Source organism: Chelmon rostratus, chromosome 19, assembly GCF_017976325.1.
Source record: "Chelmon rostratus isolate fCheRos1 chromosome 19, fCheRos1.pri, whole genome shotgun sequence".
NCBI lineage: Eukaryota > Metazoa > Chordata > Actinopteri > Chaetodontiformes > Chaetodontidae > Chelmon > Chelmon rostratus.
This window is the reverse complement of record NC_055676.1, coordinates 12156421-12182983: the sequence shown is the minus strand read 5'-3', so window position 1 is coordinate 12182983 and position 26563 is coordinate 12156421. Positions and strand designations below refer to the sequence as shown.

General features: G+C 40.8%; 2 protein-coding genes and 1 long non-coding RNA gene across 3 annotated transcripts; 1 reads left to right on the top strand and 2 right to left on the bottom strand.

Annotated features, from left to right (window-relative positions):
• The first annotated feature begins 613 nt into the window (after nt 1-613).
• On the top strand, nt 614-9411 carry mat2aa (methionine adenosyltransferase II, alpha a). Its single transcript, XM_041960880.1, has 9 exons — nt 614-945; nt 2693-2770; nt 3704-3826; nt 4359-4471; nt 4608-4751; nt 5538-5756; nt 5867-6049; nt 6481-6614; nt 6721-9411. Exons 1-9 carry the CDS (start codon nt 852-854, stop codon nt 6821-6823), a joined length of 1191 nt encoding a protein of 396 aa, XP_041816814.1. The 5' UTR covers nt 614-851; the 3' UTR covers nt 6824-9411.
• Nucleotides 9412-10466: 1055 nt separating this feature from the next.
• On the bottom strand, nt 10467-11254 carry sftpba (surfactant protein Ba). Its single transcript, XM_041960691.1, has 3 exons — nt 11035-11254; nt 10640-10698; nt 10467-10554 (listed from the first exon to the last, which is right to left on the bottom strand). Exons 1-3 carry the CDS (start codon nt 11252-11254, stop codon nt 10498-10500), a joined length of 336 nt encoding a protein of 111 aa, XP_041816625.1. The 3' UTR covers nt 10467-10497.
• Nucleotides 11255-11580: 326 nt separating this feature from the next.
• Nucleotides 11581-15229, bottom strand: LOC121623581. The gene is made up of 3 exons (XR_006007831.1): nt 15155-15229; nt 11762-11884; nt 11581-11655 (listed from the first exon to the last, which is right to left on the bottom strand). It is a non-coding gene; the product is annotated as an uncharacterized LOC121623581 (long non-coding RNA).
• Nucleotides 15230-26563: the final 11334 nt, after the last annotated feature.

The window sequence follows — 26563 nt, the reverse complement described above, 5'->3', positions numbered from 1 at the left end:
TACTTTCTCTTCTTGGTTTTGTAGCATTTGGGACATCTTACAACTCATTACTGCAAAATAACTGCACTCTAACTGTATTTCTGGTCTATTCAATTTGTATTTTATTTTATTTTATCTAATTGTTTGAAACTCATTTTCTTCAGAGGTGTTTTGCTTGCAGGTTTGGAATGTCATTGTGATGCTTTTCTTTGTCTATGTAGAGCACTTTGAGCTGCCTTGCCTTCAGGCCTCAGATAAGTGCAAAACCTCATACTTTCAGCGTTTTATGCCTCTAAAGAATCTCACTGTGTGACATTCTGGCTTCTTTCACCATTTAAAAGACTCTCAATGTCCTTAAATTGAGACAAATCTGAGAAGGAATTATGTAAATCCATGACCAGTGATCAGGAGTCACAAGTGGATAGTGCTTTATTTTAAGGGGTCATGAGCCAAAACATGCTGAGAGTAAAAAACCAGTATGAAGGAGCTGTGGTGGTAAGCTGAAGTTTATTTAATAGTATTTCGCCTCAAGGCACTTTGATGGATCTTAATTAGAGCACGCCCACATGCACCACGTGGTCTGTGCTCAACAACAACATTGGCTGCACAGAAATGACTTGAAGGCTCTGGAGAAGTTGTTAAGCCGCATATATACAGCCAAACGGGCCGCACTGCATTTCAGCCGCTGAGCAGAAGCCTGAAGCAGCGTGAACACCTTGTGTGTGTGTGTGTGTGTGTGTGTGAGAGAGAGAGAGAGAGAGAGAGCGAGCAGGAGACCGAGGTAAAGGCTGTAAAACCTGACCGTCCGTCTAAAAGCGCGTCTCGGTATCTGAACAGCTAGCTTGTTAGCTAACAGCGTGTTTAGCGAAGAAATGAACGGCCATCTGAACGGTTTCCATGGCAACTCGCTCATTGATGAAGACTGCTTTCTCTTCACTTCGGAATCAGTCGGAGAAGGACACCCCGGTAAGTTTTTAATTTGTAACCTTGTCTGTGAGGTAGTTTCCTCCTTGACCACAACAATTAGCCTGCTAGCGCCCTGGTAGCCTCTCAAACAAGGTCATGTGGCACGTTAGCTCAGCGTGTTGTTATCTGTCAGCTGGTCTCTGTCCACTAAGTAGCTAGGCCTACCTGGTTCATCCGCTCGGTAGCTCAGTCAACACAGTTAAAAAGTGGGTCTACATGCTGTAAAAGTAGCCCGGCTATATGGAATTCAGACAAGCCACGTCCCCAACAGGCCATTTTTAGGCTGGGTAATACAGCTTATGGAGCGAAAGTTGGACCGTCGTCTAATAACACGGCTAGCTGTCCATGCTAACAAGACATAAGTTGAGACTGTTGGTGCCTGTCAATCACACGTAGGTCCACATGGTTTTCTGACCTGAATTTACAGCGTGAGGCGGCGTGTTTAGTCAACAAAAGCTAACAGTACACAAACATAAACACGGCTAACGCGTGTGCTGTCTGTTGATTTTAAGTTGGACAAGATTGCTACCTACGGTACGGCGTTGCATCATTACAGTGTCATGGAAGTGCATGTGACATGCGCCCGGCAGCTGCAGCAACAGCCGGTTTGTTACCGTCGAGTGAGGAAGAAAAATGCAATGAAAGTTTCTTTAACCGACCCATAGACTGTATATAGAAATGTATGACATTACTATAACGTTACCTGTATTTAGATGTAGACAGTGAATGGGCTCAATGATGTGAGTGTTACTTATTTTACAAGTTCTGTTCATATGTGAGTAATAAACCTCATTGTGCTCCATTTCCTAAATCCAGATATAACGTTGTACTGTAACAAATTTTGATCTTAAAACCTGCACCTTGACATTGAAAGTAGTAGAACTGCTACAATTAGTTGATTAATTGATTGGTGATCAAAAGAGAATCGCCAGCTATTTTGATTAAATCGGTTCAGTATGTCAAAGTAAGCTGGTTCCAGCTTCTTAAACTCAGGATTTGCTGTTTTTCTGTGTCAGACATCACTTGAAAAAAAAAAAAAAAAACATTAAAAAAATGTATAGACCAGATGATTAATTGTGAAAATAACCGACAGATTAACCATGAATGAAAATAACTGTTAATTACAGCCCTAAAGAGTTGTACCAAGCATCAATCATATAAACTACCAGTTTATTAGGTACACTCTGATAAAGACTAATATGACAGCAACCCTATAATAAATCCTATTTATAATTAAGTTCCAATGTTCACTCTTTGTTCAAATGTTATTAGAGAGTCACTTTGGAGGCTGTAGTTAGTGGTGCTGTTATGTCAGTGAGGGTAGACGAAGTGTCAGAATGCTTCCAAGTCTCCAAAATGCCTGTAAAGGCCTCCTTACAACAATTTCAATGAAAACTCAGAGAAGCATTTGTGGCAGGTTTATTGGTGTGGTAGACTGCATTACTTCATGGTAAGGTATGCATTTTAGTTGCATAACTTTTCAGATGTTTGTTGTACAAAACGCTGCTGTTGTCAGTCTTACTGTGGGGTCGGCTCCATTGCAACACATAACAGGCTTACCAGCAGTCCTAAATACAGGTTTAGCAAGGGATGTCACTCAAAGCCTTTCTTGGTTGTGCATTTTAAGTTTACTCAGAGGCAGTAGGTGGCAGAAAAATTGCATAAGAATGTCCAAATGTAGATTCAGGCCAACTTCTTTCTTATGTTAAACCCTAACTACTGCTGAAAAATACTTGTTACTCCACAGATAAGATTTGTGACCAAATCAGTGATGCCGTGTTGGATGCACACCTTGGACAAGACCCTGATGCCAAAGTAGCATGTGGTAAGTGTAGACAGCAAAGCAGGCCACACCATAGAGGCTGTCATATACTGAGTTTTCATTGTTGAAACATGCATGTGCAAGCTGAGACATGCAGCAAAACTGGTCCTCCTAGTCATGTTAATTGTTGCACCTGGTGGTTCCTCTGTTGAGAAATGTATCATCTTGTGATTCCTCTGAAGTATAGTCCCATTTCAAACAAATTGTTGCAGGATTTGAGGAGCCGCGAGCACTAAACCCAGGAAATGAATCAGGAACTTTAAAAGAAGCCCCCTTTGCACATTTTTACAATGTTCTTTGGTCTCATAGATTGAGATATTAAATCAATATGTGGTTTGGACCATGGTTGTAAAATGGAAAAATTAAAATTTTCTGTGACAGGACATTATTCAGCAGTCGGCTACGTAGTGGAGCACCCTCAGGGCCTAAAAACAAACTAACACTACTGTAAAAAGCTCAACCTGTGCTTTTTAGAAGTTTTTTTTTGGAGATTTGGTGGTCACTGTAGATTCTCCTGCAGACTTGGAAGGATTTAGTGGTTGCAATGTGCAACCTCACCACTAAGTGGTGCTAGATCCTGCACAGTGGTCCTTCATGTAAACAATTTCAAGCAAACATGCGAAACATTTGATGCTTCCAGGCCCTTAGATGAAAGGATTTGCTTCTCTTCTTGGTCTAACATAAAATAAACTAAATACTGTGGGGTTAACACATGGGACATTTTTTGCTGTTTTCTCATGTTTTAGTGATTAATCGATGAGTTATCAACATATCTTTAAATTTAGAATTTTTTTTTTTTAAATACCCCTTAAAAGAATTGATGCTTAAACCTGATTCAGCCTGTGCACTCAATACCCTTTCACCTCCTTGTTCTTAATGATCTATTACACTTAGTCTCACTCTCATGCCCAACGCTGCATGTATTTGTGTCCTCAGAGACCGTTGCTAAGACGGGGATGATCCTGCTGGTGGGGGAGATAACCTCCATGGCCAACATTGACTACCAGAAGATTGTCAGGGACACAATCAAACACATAGGCTATGATGACTCCTCCAAAGGTACAGCAGTGATGAAAGTTGTAAACTCTTAAGTTGAGTTCAGTTTTTCGAGCCTCAGATTCTTCCACAATGAAGTGGTTGAAAGTGATAGTTAATGAACAAGGGCTAACTATCTAACTGCATTTAAAAAGACTCTAGGACACGAGGAATGACCTGATTAGTGTCTGAAACTGTTTTTGACTTATCTATATAGTGAGTTAGTGACTGATTTCCAGCGCAGTCTATGGAGCTGAACCAGTTAGGCTAACTGTTCAGGAGGTGACGAAAGTTATGTACCTTTCCCAGATGATGTATGTATATTCATTTTTATTATGTACATATTCTGATGTATTATGTACAACATACTTTATTTTCTCAGGTGTAGAGGTGTTCCTGTAAAAATACACAAATGCACTGAGTCGCACCTGTCAGTCTTCAACTCTTCATTTCCACTTGATGTTACACTGTTGCGAATGAGCCAAGTGGCTCAAGTGCCACAGTAAGGACTGGCATGTAAAGCCATTAACCAAAGCTCAGTTGTCTTGTTCTACAGGCTTTGACTATAAGACCTGCAATGTGCTGGTGGCTTTGGAGCAGCAGTCCCCTGACATTGCTCAGGGCGTTCACCAGGATCGAAAAGAGGAGGACGTGGGAGCTGGTGACCAGGTCGGAGGGTTCATACATTTATGCTTGTGTTTGATCCAGAGCCTGGTGACTGGAGCCAGAAATGTGGCGGTAACGGGAATTGTGATGCTATTTTTTGCTCTGTTCATGCACTGATTTGTGACTGCACCTCACACAGGGTCTGATGTTTGGATATGCCACTGATGAGACCGAGGAGTGTATGCCCCTCACTATTGTCCTGGCTCACAAGCTCAATGCCAAGATGGCTGAGTTGCGCCGAAATGGAACACTGCCGTGGCTTCGACCCGATTCCAAAACTCAGGTTAGACGAGGAAAGAGTGCAATCCAATCAGTCCAATCACCACTCAGAATAAAACAGTTGTTGCAGTAGTTTTTTGTTTGCTTCCTGGTATACTTGATGTGAACGTGTCTTCTTTTCAAATGTGTAGAGACATTTTGCTACTACTGTGGATGAGAGCTGCATTGATGATTATTTTCACCATTGATTGATCTGTTGATTTGATTTATTTTTAATAGGATAGGCTGTAATATTTATAAAATGGCACTTCCAAGTTCCGTCTTTAGTCAAGTTCAGTGACGTCTTTAGATGGCTCGTTTTATCCGGCTTTAAGTCTGAAAATTAAAATTTGCAGTGATAAAAACCAGAGACAAACAGCAAATCCTTACATTTCAAAAGCTCAAGCAAGTAAATGTTTGCTTGCATTTATTGGTCATTTTTCTCTTTTTCTTTCAACACATTATCATTACTGACACTCTTTGCATTCTCCTGATGGAAATAAAGAGGCTAAATGAATCCTGCTAGAATTGAAGTTAACATAAACAAGACAATGACGTCCTTACAAATATGATATGGCTCTGTAGCTTGGAGGCATTTTAGAATCACTTTAGGAGAAATTGCACGCCATTTACAGTGACATATTTATATTAAGACAAGTGTTTGTTTCTGCAAGCTGTTTTGCATGTATTTGTGAAAACGTACACTTCTCTGACTACCTGGAAGTAAAATAAATCTACAGGAGAACAGACAGTAAACTCTTCATCCTGTTGACTTTTTAAATATTTATTTATTGTCTTTTTCCTTCTTCAGGTGACTGTTCAGTACAGGCAGGATCGAGGCGCCATGGTGCCATTGCGTGTCCACACCATCGTGGTGTCTGTGCAGCATGATGAGGGCATACGTTTAGATGAGATGCGCCGTTGTCTGAAGGAGCAAGTGGTGAAAGCGGTGGTTCCCAGTGGATACCTTGATGATGAAACCATATACCACCTGCAGCCCAGTGGCCGCTTTGTCATTGGAGGACCGCAGGTGAGACAAGAACGTCTTTCAAATCTGCACCTCTTTAGTTCTGCACAATGCAGTCAATGTATTTGTCTTAAATGTACAGAAACCTCAGAGTCCTGTGTTCCTTCCCACAGGGTGATGCTGGTCTCACTGGGCGTAAGATCATTGTCGATACCTATGGGGGTTGGGGTGCCCATGGAGGCGGAGCGTTTTCTGGGAAGGACTACACAAAGGTAGATCGCTCTGCTGCCTATGCTGCCCGTTGGGTAGCCAAATCTCTGGTGAAAGCTGGGCTCTGCAAGCGTGTCATGGTCCAGGTAAGTGTACAAGACTTGCCCAGAATCTATAAGAGTATCACAGACTTGACCAGGTGTAGTATTTAATGTGACTGTTGAAATGTTGTAGTTTCCCATTTAGTTGCTCACACAACATGCGGTTATTAGTAAGATTCTGCTGCAAGAGTGCTTTGTGAAATGTTTGTGGATATTTTTAAATTTAGTCTGGGCTTTGTATTTGGTCAGACCTCATCAGCCATGTGTAAATCTGTCAGGTGGCCACTCAAGACCAACCCTTAGGCTGACATCAATATTTGAGAGTTTTAAAAAAAATCCAAGAATATATCCACAAATAGGCTTTCCTTTTATTCTTTTTTTTATACATAAACATTATAAGAATGCCTTAAATTGGGTTATTAAAGAATAACTAAAACATGAAATGAGTGTGACATATGTGTTAAAAACCGTTGTAGGTATCCTATGCTATCGGAGTCTCCCATCCGCTCTCTATTTCCATCTTCCACTACGGGACCTCCCAGAAAAGTGAGAAGGAGCTGTTGGAAATTGTGAAGAAGAACTTTGACCTCCGTCCGGGAGTTATCGTGAGGTATCCTGTGGTGTCTTATTTCAGATTTCAGCTAACAGACATGCAGTTAGGATCATCATCATACACATTTTACACATACTATAAATTAATTGTATTTCTGTCTCAGGGATCTCGACCTCAAGAAGCCCATCTACCAACGAACAGCAGCTTATGGTCACTTTGGTCGGGACGACTTTTCATGGGAGGTGCCCAAGAAGCTGAAATATTAAACCCCCCTCCTCTAATCTCCCAGCAGGCCTTAGGTGTACCACAGATAAATGTGTGTTTGTCTACCTCCCTCCCTCCTCCTCTTCCTCCTCACACACAAACACACACACACACACACACAGACACACACACACACACACACACACACACATCCACACACATCCACACACATCCACGTCACCACAACTTCTGCTACGTGAAAAGATGTCCTTTCCCTACCTGTTAACGTTAAACACATCTCCAGGAGAGAACTACAGTATTTCAGATAGCAAGATATTAAATTTAACAGACATGTTGGAGAAATTGTGCGTGCAGGTTCGAGCAGTGCTGCCAGCTTTGATTCATCTTTGTTTTCCCGACTCACCTCATTGTTTGTATTAATGGTCACCTAGTTTTCCTGACACTGCTGGTCAAGAGTGGACTAACTTCACAGAGTCTTCACAAGTCTGATAAGTATTATTGACAGGATATATTTAAATCATATTTATAGCAAATTTCCATAAGAAACATAGGCATTTCCCAATAATGATGGTGTTCTGTAAGAAATATGTCCTGTTTCTCAGCTTTTAAATCAGTCTCACTGCAGTTTAGTTGTAGAAGTGATCAGTGGTTGGCATCCTCTTTTGCTTTCTCTTTAATGCAGTTTCTCTTGTCACCTCACTACTGGCAGTATAGCATCACAAAAAACATTAGCTCCGTTCCCCTCGCGGCCTTCACCCTCTCTGTGTGAGATTTTTATGGCACAAGTAGGGTCAAACACTTGTCGAGTACTTGACCCTGTCTGCTAATTCTTTTCGTGTGCTGTCCCTTCAGGCCATATTTTGTTTTTCTGACGTTTTACAGAGAAGTCAGAAGCTGCTAATGACTGTGTGGTTTTGTTGGGCTGCACCATGAAATCACTCCATTTTTGTAATTTATTTTGTTGGTTTTGTTAATGTTCCAAATGATGCTGAATGTGTCAGTGTTGTATCGACCAAGGTAAAGGCAGAGGCACAGCACTCCCCCACCACCCCCTCCCCCATTGAGAGTGACTCTGGGTGTAGCTACAGAGAAACCCAGATTCAGTCGTCTCTGGGCAGGGGCTGCTTTTATCCCATGGCAGCACCGTACTTGAAATCATCTTTATGATGGCGTTTGACTATTGTTGGGACCGAACAGTTTGACCAACAAGCAGTGATGTGTGCCATGCCAAGTTTTTGTATTTAAAAACTGTTTTCCACTCAGTCGCGCACACATTTTGGGTCCTTCAGTGTCACCTGCGCACAGTGTGAAAGATGGACTGACATAGAGAAGATGAAGAGCAGAGCCACAGACAGACCAAGACAAAGGGATAAGAGGCAACGCACAGTCGGCTTAGTGAATGTAAGATGTGGTATTACTGCTCTCGTCTTCTCAGCAGAGTTGGTTTTGTACAAATGAGGATGCGGGATCAGATTAGTTTCTGAATGCCCGTGGATTTTGAATCTTTCACTGGGATTGCACAGCACATTGCTTCCGAATTTTACCAAAAATTGAAAAGGCTTATGTTTTCAGTGTCACATGTACAATAGTTCCCAAATGAATGTTGAACCTGCAGCTGAAGCGTTTCTTTATATTTATTTATTTGTTTGTTTTTAAAATGTATTCATTCTCCGCATCATACCCCTTGGCTCATGGATGGCTCATGTCCAATTTTTTCCTGAGTATTATGTTTGAAACAATCTGGGTTTGTCAAAGTTGCCCCTCCTTGTTCTTTCTAAACACTTCTTTTTAAAGAAAAGGCAGATAATTCAGGAAAGATGTGCCGGTGAACCTAAAAAGTTTTGAATACACAGTATATGCCTTTGAATGCTTTCCCAGTTGCCCTTCTCCTTGACTTTGCTCCTGGATGTGTATCCTCTCAATGAAGTTGCAGAGTTAAGGCTAAGCCAGCTGTAAGCCTGAGTGAGATTAGTATTCACCTTTTGAATCACCACAGTTACGTGGCCTGAGCTGGGTGCACAGTTAGTGTATCTAAAAATGTCTTCATGTAGCTGGGTAGCATTGTGTCATCTTGTATAGTACTGAATTTAAGTTTTTTTTTTTCTACTCTGATAAAACTGACATCTTGTATTTAGTTTGTCTTCTCTGGCACCACCCTGTGGTTCCTTGAGTGTACTGCATATAAACCTCAGCGAGGAGCTGTAGGGAATTATGACTCTCCATCATCCAGTGAAGTGACTCAACCTCCAAAATTTCTTTTCTTTTTTTTTTAAGTGATATGTTTTGTTTCTTCTGGCTCATCCACAGACGAGACAAATGATTGGTTGGTGTTGTACAGAGAAACCAGCCTGTTTACATGGTCTCCTGTGGGGGGTTTTATAAGCATTTTTGTTCACTGTAAAGTCAATGATCAGGAGTCTGTCAGCGTGGTTGCTGAATGTGTAAAAGTGCCTTTTTCTCATAATCTGCGATGCCCCTATCCCCTGCCCCCAAATATCTGACTCCTTACCTAGTGAACCTGTCCCCCACAAGTTTCTAACTAAAAATTCACTCTTCAATAATTCATACTGAGGAGTCTGATTTGTTGCTGAATTTCTCTTGTAAACCCTTCAAATAAACTGCACTCTTCCCTGTGCGCCCTGGTTGTACTTCTGTTTATTTTTTTTATCATAAAGTAGATTAACGTGACTCCATGTTCAGGTCTTACTGTAGATTGAATTCAGCCTTACTTTACGTTATGATCCTGAGTAATTAGTTGAAACGATAATTCGTATAAGGAGGTCTTTGCAAAGCCAGTGACAAATGTAGGATTCAGCATAAAGAGCCTTTTTTAAAAAGAGTAGTTTCTACTCTGGTTTCCATACTACTTCTGCTTTGTGTTCATCAAGAACAGCCACACCTTTACACTCCTTTTGGCATATGAAAAGACATTTGCCTCTCTTTAGTATTTGAGGTTTCTTAGTAAAGTCCAAGATCAGAATCCATTGCCACCGAAGGTGGACCAGACTCGGGATTTAGACCTGTGAATAGAGCCTGCCTGTAAAATAAAAAGTGCTGATGTGCAATAGGATAGGATTGCTAGTCTATGACAAATTTGTGCACGAAGATGAATTTGACTTTTTCTTTCATTTGACCAAAAATCCGATGTTTCAAAACATGTAATACACACTCTTTATTTGGCAATATTTCATTTAGGTAATTCTCCTGAAATCATCTGTGTGAAAGATTACAAGAAAGAGGAAGTTATGAAACGAGAAGAAAAATTGAAAAAATGTAGGCGTACAGAATGATTTATTCCTTTTTAGATGAATCATTGAACATTCTGATCCCACAGTCAAGCTTTCATATCTTCTCAACATTCCTTTTACTCCTGAAGTTCAAACAACGCTTTTGTCCATCATATTTTGTCAAGCCCAAGTCCTGTTTTTCTTAGCTTAATGCAGACAGCATATACAATGCAAAGTCCCAAAATGCAGCAAGATATCAAGCCAATATCTGAAAGTTATGCAATCAGGCAGAGTGCCACAGGTGTGAAGCAGTTTGAGAAATATTTGCAGTTTGGCGCTGAAAGATCTGGGTCATCAATGAGGGCACTGAGGTTGAACCATATTTTTACTCCCACCCTGAAAAGAGAAATTTAGAGATACTTCATGTGGTGTCATGTGCATTTTTAGCACAATTGAAGTTCTCATAAAATTCCACCTACCTCAACATTTTAAAGCGCGTTGTAGTTGAGAAGCTTCGATGCATATTTCTGACAGTAAAACAGCGTCTGCATAGAGAAGACGGGTGAGATGTGATCAATACTAATAAATAATAAGCTCAACACATTTACAACTTGATCGGCGTTTACGTACTCCACATCTGAGGGCGGTCTTGATGTCCCTGCACCTGTATGTTGTCAAAGTGCATGGGTCTGAGAGTGAAAAAACAGGGACGTTTGAATAATTGATTAGTTGATAGGCATAAAATGAAATGATGTTGGTAACTTGATAAATCGTCCTCATGACGGTTGTGTTCATTGTAGGTGTACCAGTTTGGGGACCTTATAATCTTCCTGCTTGCTCACTCGCACAGTTTAAGGGAACAGAGCCATCATTAATGTTATTAGCAACACTTCTACTTTTCCTGCAATAACAAGTTGAAATCTACTGTGGGCAAAGGTCTGCATTGGGTTGAACTAGTGAATGGACAAAACAAGTAATCTGAAGATGAAGCCCTGCACACGCTACTGAAGGAGAGGCAGACTGACCTACGAGAGGAGCCTCTTGACCTTTACACAGGTGGATGAGAGCGCAGATGGCCTGAGGGGTGGCGTAGCTCAGGATGGCGTCCAGCACCGTCTTGCCGAACTTGCCAATCACAGCCTCGCACTGATCTCGGTAAGAGGAGGGCAAAATGTGACAAATCTCCTCCAGCAGTTGATCACTGCATCCTGCAGAGAAAGAGAAAGAAAAGTGAGTGTGCGTCATGATGTCCACACAGCCGGTGGTGCTATACGGTGACATTCAGGTGTTTTGTTTATGTTTATTCGTGTGCACATATCTTCCCCCACTGCATGAGCACTCACCTCAGTCCTTTCTTTAGGCAGCAAGTCCTCCAAAGTCTTGACCAGAAAAATGCAGAAGGAGCATTGTGTTGTCGGCTGCACGGAATTGAAAGATGCAAACAGCAGAGTGAAGTACCTATAGATCAAACCGGGGCCTTTTCACATATATTAATATTCTTAGTTAGCTCTTCTAATATGTACTTTACTGACATTTTCACTTGTCACAGCAAGCTGAAAGGCCTCCTTGGTAAAATACCGCAGCATCTTTTCCTGCTTGTCACAGGAGCCACAGAGCCCAATGATTTTGCAGACCTCTGCTGGTTTCTACAGAGGAAGAGATGGACACAGAAAGACAGCAAAGACTACAGAACGCACCATTATTATTTTACTCCCGATAACACTGTGATGATGAATCCAGCATGCAACTTACGACAATAGCAGTCATGAAGTTGATGGCCACTGGGAGCATCTTCTCCACCTCTTCTTTGCAGAGTTTGGCGGCTGACCCAGGCAGGTGGTCACACATGCTTTCGATGCTGTCCATGATCTTTTTCTAAAATAAAGTGCTGTATTAGATGCCTGGTCTTTAAACCTTGTCTGTAGATGAGTTGGTGTAATGACCACAACATAAATCTAAATGCCAGTAAAACCAAAAGTATTGATTTTAAGATACTTGCAATAGTCCCTCTGCCAACCACAACCAAAGGTCAGAAGATTGAGTGAACAGTTTAAGTGCTGTTATTGATATCGTTCAAAATGTTTTGCCAATGCTGAGTTAATCTGTATAAAAGGACACCTGAGACATTATTTCTTGCCAGAGTCAAATTTATTATGGCAATGTTGTAAGTCCTTCATTGAGCCAGTGATCTCTTTTTCTTAAATCTCTCGGTTTGGAGCTTTAAATATAAGGACACACAGATAAAACATATCCTGCTCAATCTACTTTAAAAAAATCCATCAGATTATTATAGATCAAGCAAGTCTAGTCTTTGTTACTTTTTTTAAAGTAATACTGTGGCGGTTGGTATTTCCGGTGTACTTTTGTGAAGGTCCACTTCCTGTGTTCTGTTGTGTTTGCGCTAACTTTATGTTTGTTTCCTGAGGCTCCCTTCCCCCCGCTGCGTCGAGGAGTGATTGGGCGCACCTGAATTCACTTCCTCAATCAAGACGCCTACTTATTCTCTGCTGAGACGCTCCACGACGCCAGAGTATACTTCTTCGTACTGTGGGCCTCCCATGCCCACACAGCCCAGCACTCTCTGGACCTCTTTGAGTTTATGTTTTTTGGACCTCACGCTGCCAGTGACTGTGTTCTGAAAATAAACCTTTGTTAACCCTCTCCGTTTCCGCTCAGCACTAACCGTCACAAATACATTTGCAAATCAACTTAATTTTAGTATTTCTCTAATCATTTGTGTGATCCACATTAAGATGTTCAAATGTCTATTTTTAATTGATGCCTTTTATTCATATTACTTGCTTGAAGTGGGATCTACTTTGTTCTTTCAAATGTTCTAGTCACACTTTAAAGTTACATTTAGTCACATGTTCTAGTTAGCAGTGTTTCTTAGCATTTCCTTTGATGATGCCAGACAAATGGCACTCCTTTTAACTTGAAAGTAGGTGATAGAAGAAGCACAAACTTCATGGTTAATATTATTGCTTGTTATTGTGAAGCATAAAGTCGGAAAATTTTTCCTGAACATCTTTGGTGGAGTTTATTGCAGATAATTCCCATCTGGATGTGAGTAAGAGTAGAATCGGTTGCATGATATGTGTGTTTTTAAATTTCCATAGCCACACCACACTTTGAGAAAAAAATGTTGAAACACAGTGGTGATGTTATGATTGTACAGGTTCTCCTGTGAACCACCATCCCTGAGTGCTCCATAACATCTGCTTTCAGTATGAAGTTTGCAGAATGCCCTTTGTTTTGAACAAATAAATATTGCCTTCAAATACTTCAAAAACACATATTTATGTTATGTTATATATATTCTTATATGAAGAGCCGCAAAGCTGCCCAGGAAGCTGAATTTTCAGTTTCCTGCTTTCACGTGAATGCCAACTGGAAAACCAAGGCAGACAAAGTAGATAGCCGCTAGCTGGTAGCTTCTTTTTTTTTTATTTAATTACTGTGGCATTGTTGTGACTACATCATACTGAATTTAATTTCACTAATGTATTAACTCGTGAATAAGACCCCTAGATACTTGAACTCCTCCACTTGAGGCAGGAGCTCTTCTCCAACACAGAGGGGGCAAGCCACCTTTTTGCGGTCGAGAACCATGGCCTTGGACTTGGAGGTGCTTATTATCATCCCAGCCGCTTCGCACTCGGCTGCAAACAGCCCCAACACATGCTGAAGGTCCTGGTTCAAAGGAGCCAACAGGACAACATCATCTGCAGAAAACAGAGATGAGATCCTATGGTCCCCAAACCAGACTCCCTCCGGCCCTTGGCTGCACCTAGAAATTCTGTCCATAAAAATAATGAACAGAACCGGTGACAAAGGGCAGCCCTGCCGGAGTCCAACATGCACTGGGAACAGGTCTGACTTACTGCCGACAATGCAAACTCCGATCATACAGAGACCGGACAGCCCGTAGTAAAGGGCCCCGGACTCCACACTCCCGAAGCATCTCCCACAGAATGCCACGAGGGACACGGTCGAATGACTTCTCCAAGTCCACAAAACACATGTGGACTGGTTGGGCAAACTCCCACGAACCCTCGAGCACCCTGCGGAGGGTGTAGAGCTGGTCCAGTGTTCCATGACCAGGACAAAAACCGCATTGTTCCTCCTGAATCCGAGGTTCGACTATCACCCGAATTCTCCTCTCCGGTAACCTGGAATAGACTTTACCAGGGAGGCTGAGGAGTGTGATCCCCCTGTAGTTGGAGCAACCCTCCGGTCCCCCTTCTTAAATGGAGGGACCACCACCCGGTCTGCCAATCAAGGGGCACTGTCCCCAACTGCCACGCCATGTTGTAGAGGTGTGTCAGCCAAGACAGCCCCACAACATAGCAAAAATATATTTGACAAATCATAGACTTCTCTGGGAAGATTGTGTTTACAGCAAGGTCTGTATGGTTCAAAACTTTCAAATGTAATTCCACAGTGCTTTAAGGTGATAACTCTCATCAAGTCAAATCATCATTATCGTTTGCATTAGGCTACAGGGATGTACTGTCCATACTAGAAAACAGGTCTCATGTTAAACACTTTTCGTTGTTGCACCTTTACATTTTGCCTTGTCAAGCACTATGTAATTGACAGTGCTGGCTCACAGAATGTTACTTTCTTGGTATAATCACAAACCTGAGGTAATTTTTAGTTTGTGTGAGGTGAGTGGTGAAATGTTGAATGTGTACATAAAAAGTTTGTGAAGTAAAGTTTTCTCTCTTTAGACTCACGTGGGACACCCACAGACCAGATTAACCTTAGGAGAAAGAGGATCTTTGAGGTCAAGTGAGAAACCTCAAACTGCCTGCAAAATTTCATTTCAACTTTTGTTAGACATGGAAAAGTGGCTAAGCATGAAACAGACTGTATGCATGACTGCAAATTATTTGCATCTCTGAATGTGATGAATGTGCTTCAGCTGATAAAAGAGCAGGTGGCATGTACTTCCAGGAATTGTGTTTCTTTTTTTTAATTTAATTAAAACTATTCAACCACAGATTTTATCAAGCCCTTGAGATAGCATGGTGTGCATTTTAATCTTATGAATATGGACATTCACATTATCAATAATACTATCAGTGAGCAAATATAAGTCCTCTGGAATGTGTTCGCTGCTTAGTTGGCTATTGTACTCACCTGGAGGTCCGTATTAGAAAGCAGGTCAGCAAGGAGCTCAAATATTTGGGTGCAGTCCTTGCAGACGTCCCCATTCTGAGTATAAAGCCAAAGTCATATAATGAAAACACCTCGAACTTAATTGAATTTAATCACCTACACGTCCTGTACCAGGTGTTCATTCTAAGTTGTTGTGTGCATGAGATACATGCATAAACAACACAAACAAAAAGTTGAAGAGACTTCCCAATTTTGAAGAAATCGGGAAGTCTCAATCCCAGTTACCTCTGTAACAAATCAAGAATATCTCCTGACATTTTTCACGTTGCTTTTAAGTTCATTGTGTACAGTTTCAATGATTGCAGGGTTTCTCTTAAGTCATGGAACAAAGAAGCTGTTGTCATGTTGTCCTGCTGCGCCATCATTATACCTACAAAATAACAGTGGTGGAAAGTAAGTTTGTACATTTACTTAAGTTCTGTACTTCAGTACAATTTTGAAGCACTTGAAATTTCCTTGTGTATTTCCATTTTATGCTACTTTGATCTTACGTCTCAGAGAGAAGTATTGTGCTTTTTACTCCACTACATTTATTTGACAGATATAGTTTGTTACTTGACAGATTAAGATTTTACATAAAAACATGTGACCTAACATGTAAAATTGTAAAACAAAGCCGACCACCAGGACAGTACAGATATGGACTGAGGAGGCCTCCTCTGCACTTCAGGACTGCTTTGAGCTGACAGACTGGACTGTGTTCAGAGAAGAGGCAGACCTTGAGGAGTACACATCATCTGTATTGTCTTATGTTCAGTTCTGCACTGATGCTGTCCTCCCTGTTAAGACCATCACTGTGGTTCCGAACCAGAAACCACAGGGACAGCACAGTGCGGTCCCTGCTGAAACCCCGGGATACTGCCTACAGAGCTGGAGACAGGGTGGCTGATAGCAGGGCTCGAGCAGAGCTGAAGAAAGGAATTAAGCAGGCCAAGCTCCGGTACAAATTAAAGATCATTTCAATAACAACAACCCCTAGAACATGTGGAGAGGCATCAGAACCATGACAGACTACAAGCCTAACACTCAGCTCGCCAGCCACGACCCCTCCCTGCCTGACACCTTAAACAGCTTCTTTGCCCGCTTTGACACATCAGGCAGCAGAGAAGCTATACACCTACCCCGGCTGGAGGAGCAGCACCAGCCCCTCGTCCTGACCAGACCATCACTGTGTTTCCGAACCAGAAAACATGGCTGGACAGCACAGTGCGGCCTCAGGACCAACCCCTGTCCTGCAGCAGCACCAGGTGACATCCACCCTGAGGAGGATCAACACCCGCAGAGCTAAGGTGTCGGGCAAGACTTTGAGAACACCAGCTCACCCAGTGGTGTTCAGCCAACAACCTGGTGCTGAAAACAGGGAGACAGGGAAGACCAAGGAGGTCATTGTGGACAACATCATGTTCCTGGGCCTCCACATCTCATCTGATCTCTCCTGGTCCATGAACACCTCCCGCCTGGTGAAGAAGGCACAACAAAGGCTCTTCTTCCGCAGGAAACTGAAACGGGCTGGATTCTCCTCTCGGCTGCTCGTCAACTTCTACAGGGCCACAATTGAAAGTATCCTCTGCCTTAGTGTGACAGTGTCGTATGGCAGCTGCACGGCACAGGAGAGGAAACAACTGGCACGGGTGGTTAAAACTGCACACGGCATCGTGGGCTGCCCCCTTCCTGACCTAGACTCTGTATATGCAGGCCGGATCAGGAAGAGGGCAAGATCCATCGCCACAGACCCCAGCCATCCGGGCCACAGACTGTTACGCTTACCTAATTGTCAGCTGAATCTCAGTATATACATTTTAGTAAAATGTCAGCTTTTGTTGGTATATTTTATTGTTTCCTTGTTTTAGTATATTTTATTTCTGGTATATTTTCTTTTTTATTGCATTTACGCATATTTTTACTGCATGTTAGTTTATTTTATTCCCTTATCTTATCTTTACTTTATTTTATTATCTTTCTTATTATCTACATTGGGGTTGCAATCCAAATTTCGTTGACATGCTCAATGACAATGAAAAGATTCTTGATTCTTGATATTCAGTTCCTCACACTAAGGTGTGCAAACTTGACACTGTTGCTGTAAGAGATGTTTACAAATGTGCTGTAATTATACTGTATTTAAAAGATGCATTGGCTGCATTGTGTCACATCATCCTCTCAACAGATCCTGTGTATACTAATGTGTGCTCATGAATATTGTTTTCAGAATACCATAGGCTGATTTCTAATCCCAGTTTTCATTTGAGAAACTCAAGTGAGACATACTGAATGATCCCCCTACCTTGAAATAACCTTCCCAGAAATTGTGTTGTATTAGCAAATAATTACACATAACATGTAAAGCAGGTGATACCATCTCAAATTTCATCATTAGACATCTTTTGAACAAATCTGCCATACTAAATCTGATATTAATGTTTTCTAAACTGTTTACTTTTGGTTGCAGGTTAGGTTTATTTGTAAATTTAAAGCCCCTACACACTGGAGGGGCAGAAGATTTTTTTGGTTTCAGGATTTGAAGCCTTTCATAGACATTTGAGTACACACACTCATACCTAAAATGTCAGCTGCACTTAGTTTATACATTTTGGTATATTGCAGCTGTTGTTGGTATATTTTATTGTTATTGTTTTAGCATATTTTTATTGTCTTAGTATATTTTTATTTCTTTTAAATTTTCATTGCATTTACGCATATTTTTACTGCATGTTAGTTTATTTTATTTTGTGATCTTTCTTACTATCTTGTTTCTAACACGGGGGTTGCAATGCAAATTGTCCATGCTCAATGACAATAAAGGCAATCTTAATTTTAATCTTTAGGGTCTGAAGATTTTTTCGGTTTCAGGATTTGAAGCTGAAGTGCATCTTCAGACGAACCGTTGGTCACCCTATCATCTTTCTGGACATGGCCATGTTACTCTGGCGACTCCTAGTGGTATCTTTAAAGACATAGTGACCGAGAGCAAGCAGCTACCTCCCTGCCCCACAGATCTGCTCTGGGAATACTATAACATAAATCAACCAAAAGCAACGGGTGCACCAGTTTTTACTGTGATAGCCTCATTGTTGCTATGAGAATAGTTCCTGTTTTTCTCTCAATACTTTCAGTTTGTGTTCTAGAGAATGAGCGATGGACAGTAATGTGCAATTTTTATGAGAAGGAATTCACCTCCAATCTTACACCTGATGATAAAATTAAGGTCTTAGACGTTCACAGACTGTCACAAAGTTTCATATATAGAACAGAAGTTCGTACAAATTTCTAATCCCCTTTAGTAAAAATCTGACCAATTACACAGAATAATTGGTAAATTTGTGGTTTTCAACATTTCTTTTATTTGAAGATCAGTAGTGGTAGTTTGATGTTGAAAGATCTGGGTCATCCATGGGGACACAGAGGTTGACTCATGTTTTGCACCACCCTGAAAAGAGTTAGGAGATATTTTATACAGTGTTGCATGTTTCATTTTGTATTGAAATTGTCAAAAAATTGTCAAAACTCCTGCATTAACAGACAAATGAATGAAACATTATACAGTACATACATGGGCCTTCTCAGGCAGATCCTTTTAATTGCATGTGTGGTGCTGATTAGTCGATGAATCGATAAATTGATCGACAGAAAATTATTCCACACCTGATAACTAAAGTCATTTTTCAAATGAAACCGTCAAACATTTCAGTTTCTCAAACAAAAGGATTTTCCACTTCTCTCCGTTTTATGAGATTGTACCGTTCATTGAATATCTTTGAGTTTTTGACTGTTGGTCAGACAAAACGAGCATTTTGAAGAGAACAACTGAGGAATTATGGGGGGCGATATGAATAATTTTCCGACAATTAATGTCTAAAAATGATCAATTAGTCAGAAAAATGATTTGAGATATTACAAGATTAGTTGCCACCCTGAACACGTGGCCGAACAAAAGGGCAGCTGTGCTAACTCACCTGCAAAAGTAGCTTCCCACAATCAAGGCAGTGGGAGAGCTGAGCATATGGCTGATGGTACAGCTCCACTCAAGATTAAATCCACTATCTCCTTGCCAAACTTTTCAATTATTTGTGTACACTTGTGTTCGACGAAGAAGGGCAGAATATGACAAACCTTCTCCATGGCATGAACCACAGCTTCCTGCAGAAAAATAGGATGTAAAATAGAGATTCCTATGAGCTCCCACACAGCTGTCAGTGCTGTCTGTGTGCAGGACAAAATGATATTGTGTTTGTTCATGTGCATGTGTGCTCTCTCACTACATGAGTGTGACACACCTCAGTGGCCTCTGTAGGAAGCATGCCAATCAAGGCGTTCATCACCATTTTGCAGATGATGAATGTGAATGGGTCTATAGTTGAAAACGCCTGTGAGAGTAAAGCACAGAGATCAAACTGGGATGTTTCCACAGATAATATTGTTCTATTTTAAATGTTTCCCTCTAAGTTCTACTTAACTGACATTCTTAGCTGCAAAATCATTGCTGTGCATCTTTGTCTGCGGGTCAATGGAGACGTTCCTCGCTGCCTACAGTCAAAGAGATGAGACATCAGAAATACACAGAAAGCAAAGACTACAGAGCTCACTGTTATACTGGGAAACGCTCCAGTCTGCCTTACCATGGAAGCAATAATCATGTTGACGGCCAGTGGAAGCATCTTCTTCACCTCTCCTTTGCAAATTTTTGAAACAGTTGGCAACTCTATCTGTTTATGACACAGCTGTTCATCCATGAATTTATCCTGGAATAAAGGGGTGTATTAGCCACCTGTAGGCACGTTCTTATTGTTCTGTTCTTTGTATGTTTATGTGCTTTTGTTTGTCTGGTTGTGTTTGTTTGTCTTTCTCTCTGCTGTACTTGGGTTGGTCTTCAAAGATATCTCAGTCACAATGAGATTACCTCACTTAATACAGGTTTGATATATTAATGCTAACAAGTTTAAATTTGATCTACGACATTACAACAAATTAATGTGTGTAAGAGGTGTTATGTCAAACACCTTTTCTTGTTGCAGCTTTATACTTTGCCTTCTGAAGCACTTCACAATGATAATGTAGACAAATAAAATTTTACGTTCTTATTCAAACCAACGACTTGATGATACTATAGCTACTTTTTTTACTGACCACTAAGTTTTCACCAAAATACTGGAGAGGTCGATGTTCGTGGAAAAGTTGAGTTTTTATAATGTGTCTCTCAAAGCTGTTAATTGAGGTATCTCTCTTTTTTCTTGGACAGCTGGGACTCCTCACAGATCTCTAATCTGCCTTTGTTCAGTGGCTCAGCTCCAACAAGAGGGAGGGACTTTTCCATTGATCCATGCTTTTGCATCTCTAAATGTTAAGAATGTGCTTCATTGTAAAGACTTTACAGTTACACGAAGTTGTTTTTATGAAACCTCTGCAAGCATAGATGTATTTCAGTTTTGACCTATGAAGATGGACAAAAACAGTAAAAATAGTATCAGTGAATAAATGGTGATCCTCAGTAATAGTTAGTCAACTCTTGTACTCACCTGGAGGTCTGTATTGGAAAACAGGTCAGTAAGGAGTTCAAATATTTCGGTGCAGTTTTGGCAGACTTCCCCATTCTGAGTATCCTATAAAGTCACATGATGAAACCAAATCAGCACCTCAAACTGATGTAATCACTTACAAATATCATATGACAGATTCTAAGTTGTTGCATGCATGAGATACATTTGTGAAATATATTTTTAAACAGTATATTATTATTATTATTATTATTGTTAGTAGTAGTAGTAGTAGTATTATAATTGATTATTTCTGATAGTGATGGTTGTTTGTTGACTCAATTCATGTTTCAATAAGTTGTGTTTAGGTTCACATCATATTGTAAACCTGCACATCACAACTGTCACTTATTATCATGATTTCCTTCAAATTCTTGTTTCCAGTAGAAAAACCAAATTTTGTTGGAAAAAAAAAATACTCTCTTACGGTTTTCAAAGCATCAGAATCCAGTTTCATGACTTCAACAGCAGAAGTCAGAGCTGAAGGAGAAAATGTCATAATTAGCAAACAAAATAATCCTCTGGTGCTGGAAAGTTTCTAAGTACATTTACTCAAGTGATGTGCTTAAGTACACTTTCAAGGTACTTACACTTTACTTGCGTATTTCCATTTTCTGCTACTTTGTACTTCTACTACACTATTTTTCAGAGGCAAATATTGCACTTTATACTCCACTACATTAATTTGATATCTTAAGTTACTTTGCAGATTCAGATAAATACTACAAAATATAAAAAACGTCTTAGTGTAATATTATGGATAAGATGATCCCCTGTGCTACACAGCAGTGTATATATAGTAAAGGAATAGCTCCACTTTTACCAGTTGCAACATTTAACTCATGTACATATTAATACATCATTACTTATAATTCAACAATGTACTTTTTTCTGATACAAACCATTGTGCAGGGGTACTTTTACTTTTTGTACTGTAAGTATGCTGTGATGCTAATACTTTTGTACTTGAGTAAAATTTTGAATGCAAGACTTTCACTTGTACCAGAGTATTTCTACACTGTGGTATTGTTACTTTTACATAAGTCAAAGATCTGAGGTCTTCTTCCCTCTCTGATGCTCACTGTAATACTGTTATCGTCGTCCTCACGCAGCAAAGTGAATAAAATTTGCAGTCTTACCAGAGCCAAAGAGGCCAACAGAGAGAAGCAATGCAATCTTGAGCGAGGCCATCATGTGTGATTTTGAGGCTGTTAGTTTAATACCTTCCTTCCACAGATCTGTGGAGGGAACAGTGGGTGCAGCTTATATTGGAGAGGGTCCACCTGCCACCCACAGTCCTCACCAACCAGAATTTGGGAGGGAATAAAACCAGTTTGTTACAGTAAACCATTTGTTTGCCAGGCTTTCAGCCAATCTAAATACGTTTCCCAACCATTTCTTTGTGTCCATAAGTATAAAGTACAATTTTTTCACCCTGTTTATTTTATGTACATGCAGATCTAGTTGTAGAACTTCATCTTATCCCACATTTTGTTTCATTCTAGTTGTGAATACTGCCATTAGTCCACATTAAGTGCTCATTTACTTAAAATTCCACTGTTTTGTACAACATTATCCACTGTGGACAAAAGACTCCACAGTCTGTTTTGGTGTCACACAGCTACACATTCATTCTCCCTGTACTTTTTAAAGTTATTACTTCCTATATACCTACACCAAAGATAATTAATATGATCACTGACTTCTCCTGCCTTATACAGCCCACACAACATCCAGATGTTAGACTAGCTAATCACAAAACCCTTTTTTACACTGATGTCAATCTCCGTCATCTTAGTCTCATCATAACCTGCAGGACAAATAAAACAAAAACAAAGCAATCTTGAGCAAGTCCATCCTCTGTCATTTCCAGGCTGTTAGCTGAGTGTCTTCCCTCCTGAGGTCTATGCAGGGAACTGTGAGTGCATCTTATATTTGACAGGGTCCACCTGCTACATTTAGCCGCCAACAATCAGATTTTAAAGGGCAACAAAACAAACGTATGTTTGTGTGATAAGAGTCGTTTTCAGCATAGGGGAACCATTTTTTCTGTCTTTCAATGAGATAATAATTAATAGGTCAGGTTTCATATTCAGTTCCTCACACTAAGGTTTGAAAACATGACATTGTTCACTTTAAAGACTCAGATGTGACTGCAAATGTGTTGTCATTATATTTACAATATGCATTGGCTGCATTATGTCACATCATCCTCTTCTATAGCTTGGTTCATTCTAGCTGTGACTACTGACATATATTTTGCAGTTTCGTCTGTATAATATCAGCCACTCCACTGTAAATATTCACAGAGGTGAATCACAGGACAATCAGAGATGGTGTTATTGGTGCAGGAGGCCTTGTTGCTTTGGGCGTTTTCTGGTGGAAAACAGCAGAACAGGTCCACATTCTCTCTCCTAGTACTGCTTAAAACTTAATTCAGTCAGGAGAGACAAGTGATTGGAGTAAAGATAATTGTTTATTGTGACAGGTGATATGTTAAGTGTTAGCAGAAAATCTTTGGTGCTTAGCGGTAGCAACATAAATCCCCCTGTGGAGTCCAGACACTGGTGGTGGTGGCAGCTGATGACTCTGTTGACTGAAGATGAGGAATTGATGAACACCTGTGAAGACTGGGCAGTGACAGGGAGGTGGAGGGGCGCACAAAGCAGCAGCATGAAAGAACTAAGGCGGGGAGAGAATCATTTTTGAAAAGACAGCATCAAGATGATAGGCTCTCGTGAAGGTGTGTCGCTGTGTTATTGGATAGGTGTGATCAGCTGATGGAAGCAGCTGATATCTCAATTGACAGCTGCAGACAATGACAGCAAAAACATTCTGAATGAGAATGCATGAGAGGAGTGAATGTGGAATGGTGTGAGAAATCAGCCACAGGCCTAAGGATGCAAAAGAATAGTCCTCCTGACTGACTGTCTGTACTTTGATCGAGTGTGTGTGCCGTCGTCAGTTTGATGTTACAGTGTCAATGAGTTTGTCGCTGTCAAGTGTAAGATTCCTACTTAATTGCAGAAAATATGTAATGTCTAGCATCTGTAAACCAATGGTGTAACCTGTCATGACCCGTGCCATGCACGGCGGTTTTGTTTAGTTTTTCTCTTGTTGATTCTTGCCATTGCCTCAGTTAGTTAGTGTTGTCTCAGTCATGCCATGTTTTATGTTAGAGTTCTGTATTGTCTTAGTCTGTACCCTTGCCCTGTCTTGTTTGTATTTTGTTAAGTTTCCCATTGTGTCTTGTCTTTGCCTGGTTTTGGTTACTTCCTGTTTTATTTTGAAGGTTCATGTTATGTGTCTTTGTGTTGCTTTACTTCCTGTGTTTTCCCTCCCGTGTGATTGTCTGATTGTTTTCACCTGTGCGTCATTAGTGTTCCTCCCTACTGTATTTAAGTACGTGTCTTCCCCTTGTCCTTGTCGGGTCGTCGTCTGAGATACCAAAGTCATAGTCCAAGTCTGTGTTATTGTTATAGTTCAAGCCATAGTCCATAGTAAGTGTTTGTCGTGTGATTTCTTTGTCTTGTCCGTGTCGTGCTTCAGGTAATTGTCTCCTTGGTTTGTCTTTGTCCTTTGGTTGCTGCAGTCCCCATAGGTTTGTTTCTTGTCTTTGTCCTAGTCCATGCCTTGTTTCATGTTAGTGTTCCTCAGTCTTTAATGTTTACCATAATCCCTCAGTGAGTGTTATTTTGTTGTGTTTTCTTTGTTCATGTCCGAGTCTCTGTTAATGTCTTTGTTAACCTTCGGTTTGTCTGCGTTCATGTCCATGCTGTGTTCTCTGTGAGTTTTCCTTTTCTTATTATTTGCATAGTCAAGCTTTGTTTTGTTTTCGCTAATTAGAGCCCAACTTCAGTTCTTTGTTAGTTTGTTCCTTGGTTGTGTTTTATTTAATAGTTATTTTCCTCCTCGTTTTCAGGAGTGAATTTTGTTTCTGCTGTTTTGTTAAGTCCAAGTTCTTAGTTTCTTCCTCCTACAGGAGCTATTTCTGTTCATTACTCTACTCATAATTTGTTCGTAGTCTTGTTTCAGTCCTTCAGTTCTGTCCTGTTTTGTGTTAGCCAGTTGCTTATGTTGTCTTAGTCTTTCTCCTGCTCCTAAGTTTGCGTGATCTGTGTGTATTCATTGTTTCCCGGTGTTGCCTTTGTTGTGTGTTTAACCCTTGTCCCTAGAGTGTTTGTTAATTATAGTTCCCATAGTTGTGTCTTTAGTTGTGATTAATAAATTTATTAATTTAAATCTAGTGCATCCCTTGGTTTGTCTGTGTTCATGCCCTTCTGTGTCGTGAGTGGTTTTCCTTGTCTTCATGTCCTTGCCACGTTTCATGTTATCTAGTCTTGTCTTTACCATAGTCTACGTCCCCTTTGTTTGACTGCATCTGGGTTCAACCCTTAGTTTCCCCTCATAGATCCCCCTAAGTTCCTCACTCCCTGACATAACCCAGGCCACATCTGTGTCAAGGAGCAGCGTTGCATGACGACATTGAGCTGCTAGGTGTTAGCATTCGGCTATATCACCTCTCGCTGGTCAGCGTGATAACTGTGTACAATTGTCTGTGTGAATGACAAGAAAAGGGCTTTTAAGTCTGGGGACATAACTGAGCTGAAGAGGGTGCAGAGGGAGCTGAAGAAGGAGATAAGGAGAGCTACGGGAGGAAACTGGAGGAGCGCCTGCAGAGGAACAACGCCAGAGAGGTTTGGAGGATCTTCCATCCTCACGCCACTTCACCACCCTCCATTCCACATCACAGACCACTGACCCCACCTCACTCAACTGGTGCCACCGGTTTCTTCTAGTTTGACCTTGGCTTCATTTAACAACAAAACTCATACAAGTTTACAAGAAAGATTGCTTTTTACATGTGGGGCCGGAAGTCTGATGACAAAATCCAAACACTGTCACTGCCTGTTTCCTTTCAAGTTATGATAAATTATTTTGCAGTGAAACATTTTTCTCCTGACTGTCATCTTGTCATGGTGGATGGTAGCCCTTGACTGTGATAGGAGTTCTGCTCAAGACCGAAGCTACCATTCAACTCCGATAGATTCCTCTGCTTTCAACTTTGTTTTCAGGCCCGGTGCCTGTTAGACCTGTGCTAAACCCTGCATCCCTCATTGAATTATTGAACATGGCTAAGAAATCTAGGCACCACAACCTGGTTCACCAGAGTTTGCAGCTGATTTATATTTTGTTTCCTTTTACAAGCTTCAGGCACAAATTTTATCGTTGTGCATGAAAAAGTACTTTGACCTTTTCCTGCCTCTCACTGCTTGTTTCCTCCACCTGAAGCTCCCTTTTTTCAAGTTATGGTACATTACCATGTTCCATGTAGTAATTTTAATTTTTTTGGAGCTCACCTCTAATTTTTCAGATGGCACAGTAGATAACCATTTGTTTACCTGGTTGTGTGTGTACATGTTCTTTGTAATATGGTCCAGTTTCCAGACATCGAATCTCAGGTTGGTGTATTCCCGCTTATCTTTTTCGTTTGTCCACAAATGATAACACACAAAATACAAAGTTGGTTTAACTTGGACAGAGGACTTCAGGATCAATGGCCTGCGGTCAAGCTGAGTTAGCTTGCATCAGAGGGCAGTGTTTAGTGTGTAGGTGTTGGTAAACAGATGGGTTGTTCGAGGATCCCGGAATACACTGAGCCTTCTCTGTGTCTTGGGTTGAACTCAGTGAAGCAACAGTTATTGACAGAGTGCCCGCCTGGTGACTTGCTACATTTGTCTGTACGCTCACACTCACACACAACTCCATATTGAAACAGTTTTCTTTTGTAAGACAGGTGAAGTGACATGATGCATGTGGACTACTGAGCAGGCCATAG

What these genes read in the sequence shown, in the direction of transcription:
- mat2aa (XM_041960880.1), top strand. Translation starts at nt 852, where the DNA reads ATGAACGGCCATCTGAACGGTTTCCATGGCAACTCGCTCATTGATGAA. An exon ending in TGATGCCAAAGTAGCATGTG is followed by an intron (nt 2,771 to 3,703) that starts GTAAGTGTAGAC and finishes TTGTGTCCTCAG; the next exon opens with AGACCGTTGCTAAGACGGGG. An exon ending in CTATGATGACTCCTCCAAAG is followed by an intron (nt 3,827 to 4,358) that starts GTACAGCAGTGA and finishes CTTGTTCTACAG; the next exon opens with GCTTTGACTATAAGACCTGC.
- sftpba (XM_041960691.1), bottom strand. Translation starts at nt 11,254, where the DNA reads ATGACGCACACTCACTTTTCTTTCTCTTTCTCTGCAGGATGCAGTGAT. An exon ending in TCAAGAGGCTCCTCTCGTAG is followed by an intron (nt 10,699 to 11,034) that starts GTCAGTCTGCCT and finishes TTTCACTCTCAG; the next exon opens with ACCCATGCACTTTGACAACA. An exon ending in AGACCGCCCTCAGATGTGGA is followed by an intron (nt 10,555 to 10,639) that starts GTACGTAAACGC and finishes TTCTCTATGCAG; the next exon opens with ACGCTGTTTTACTGTCAGAA.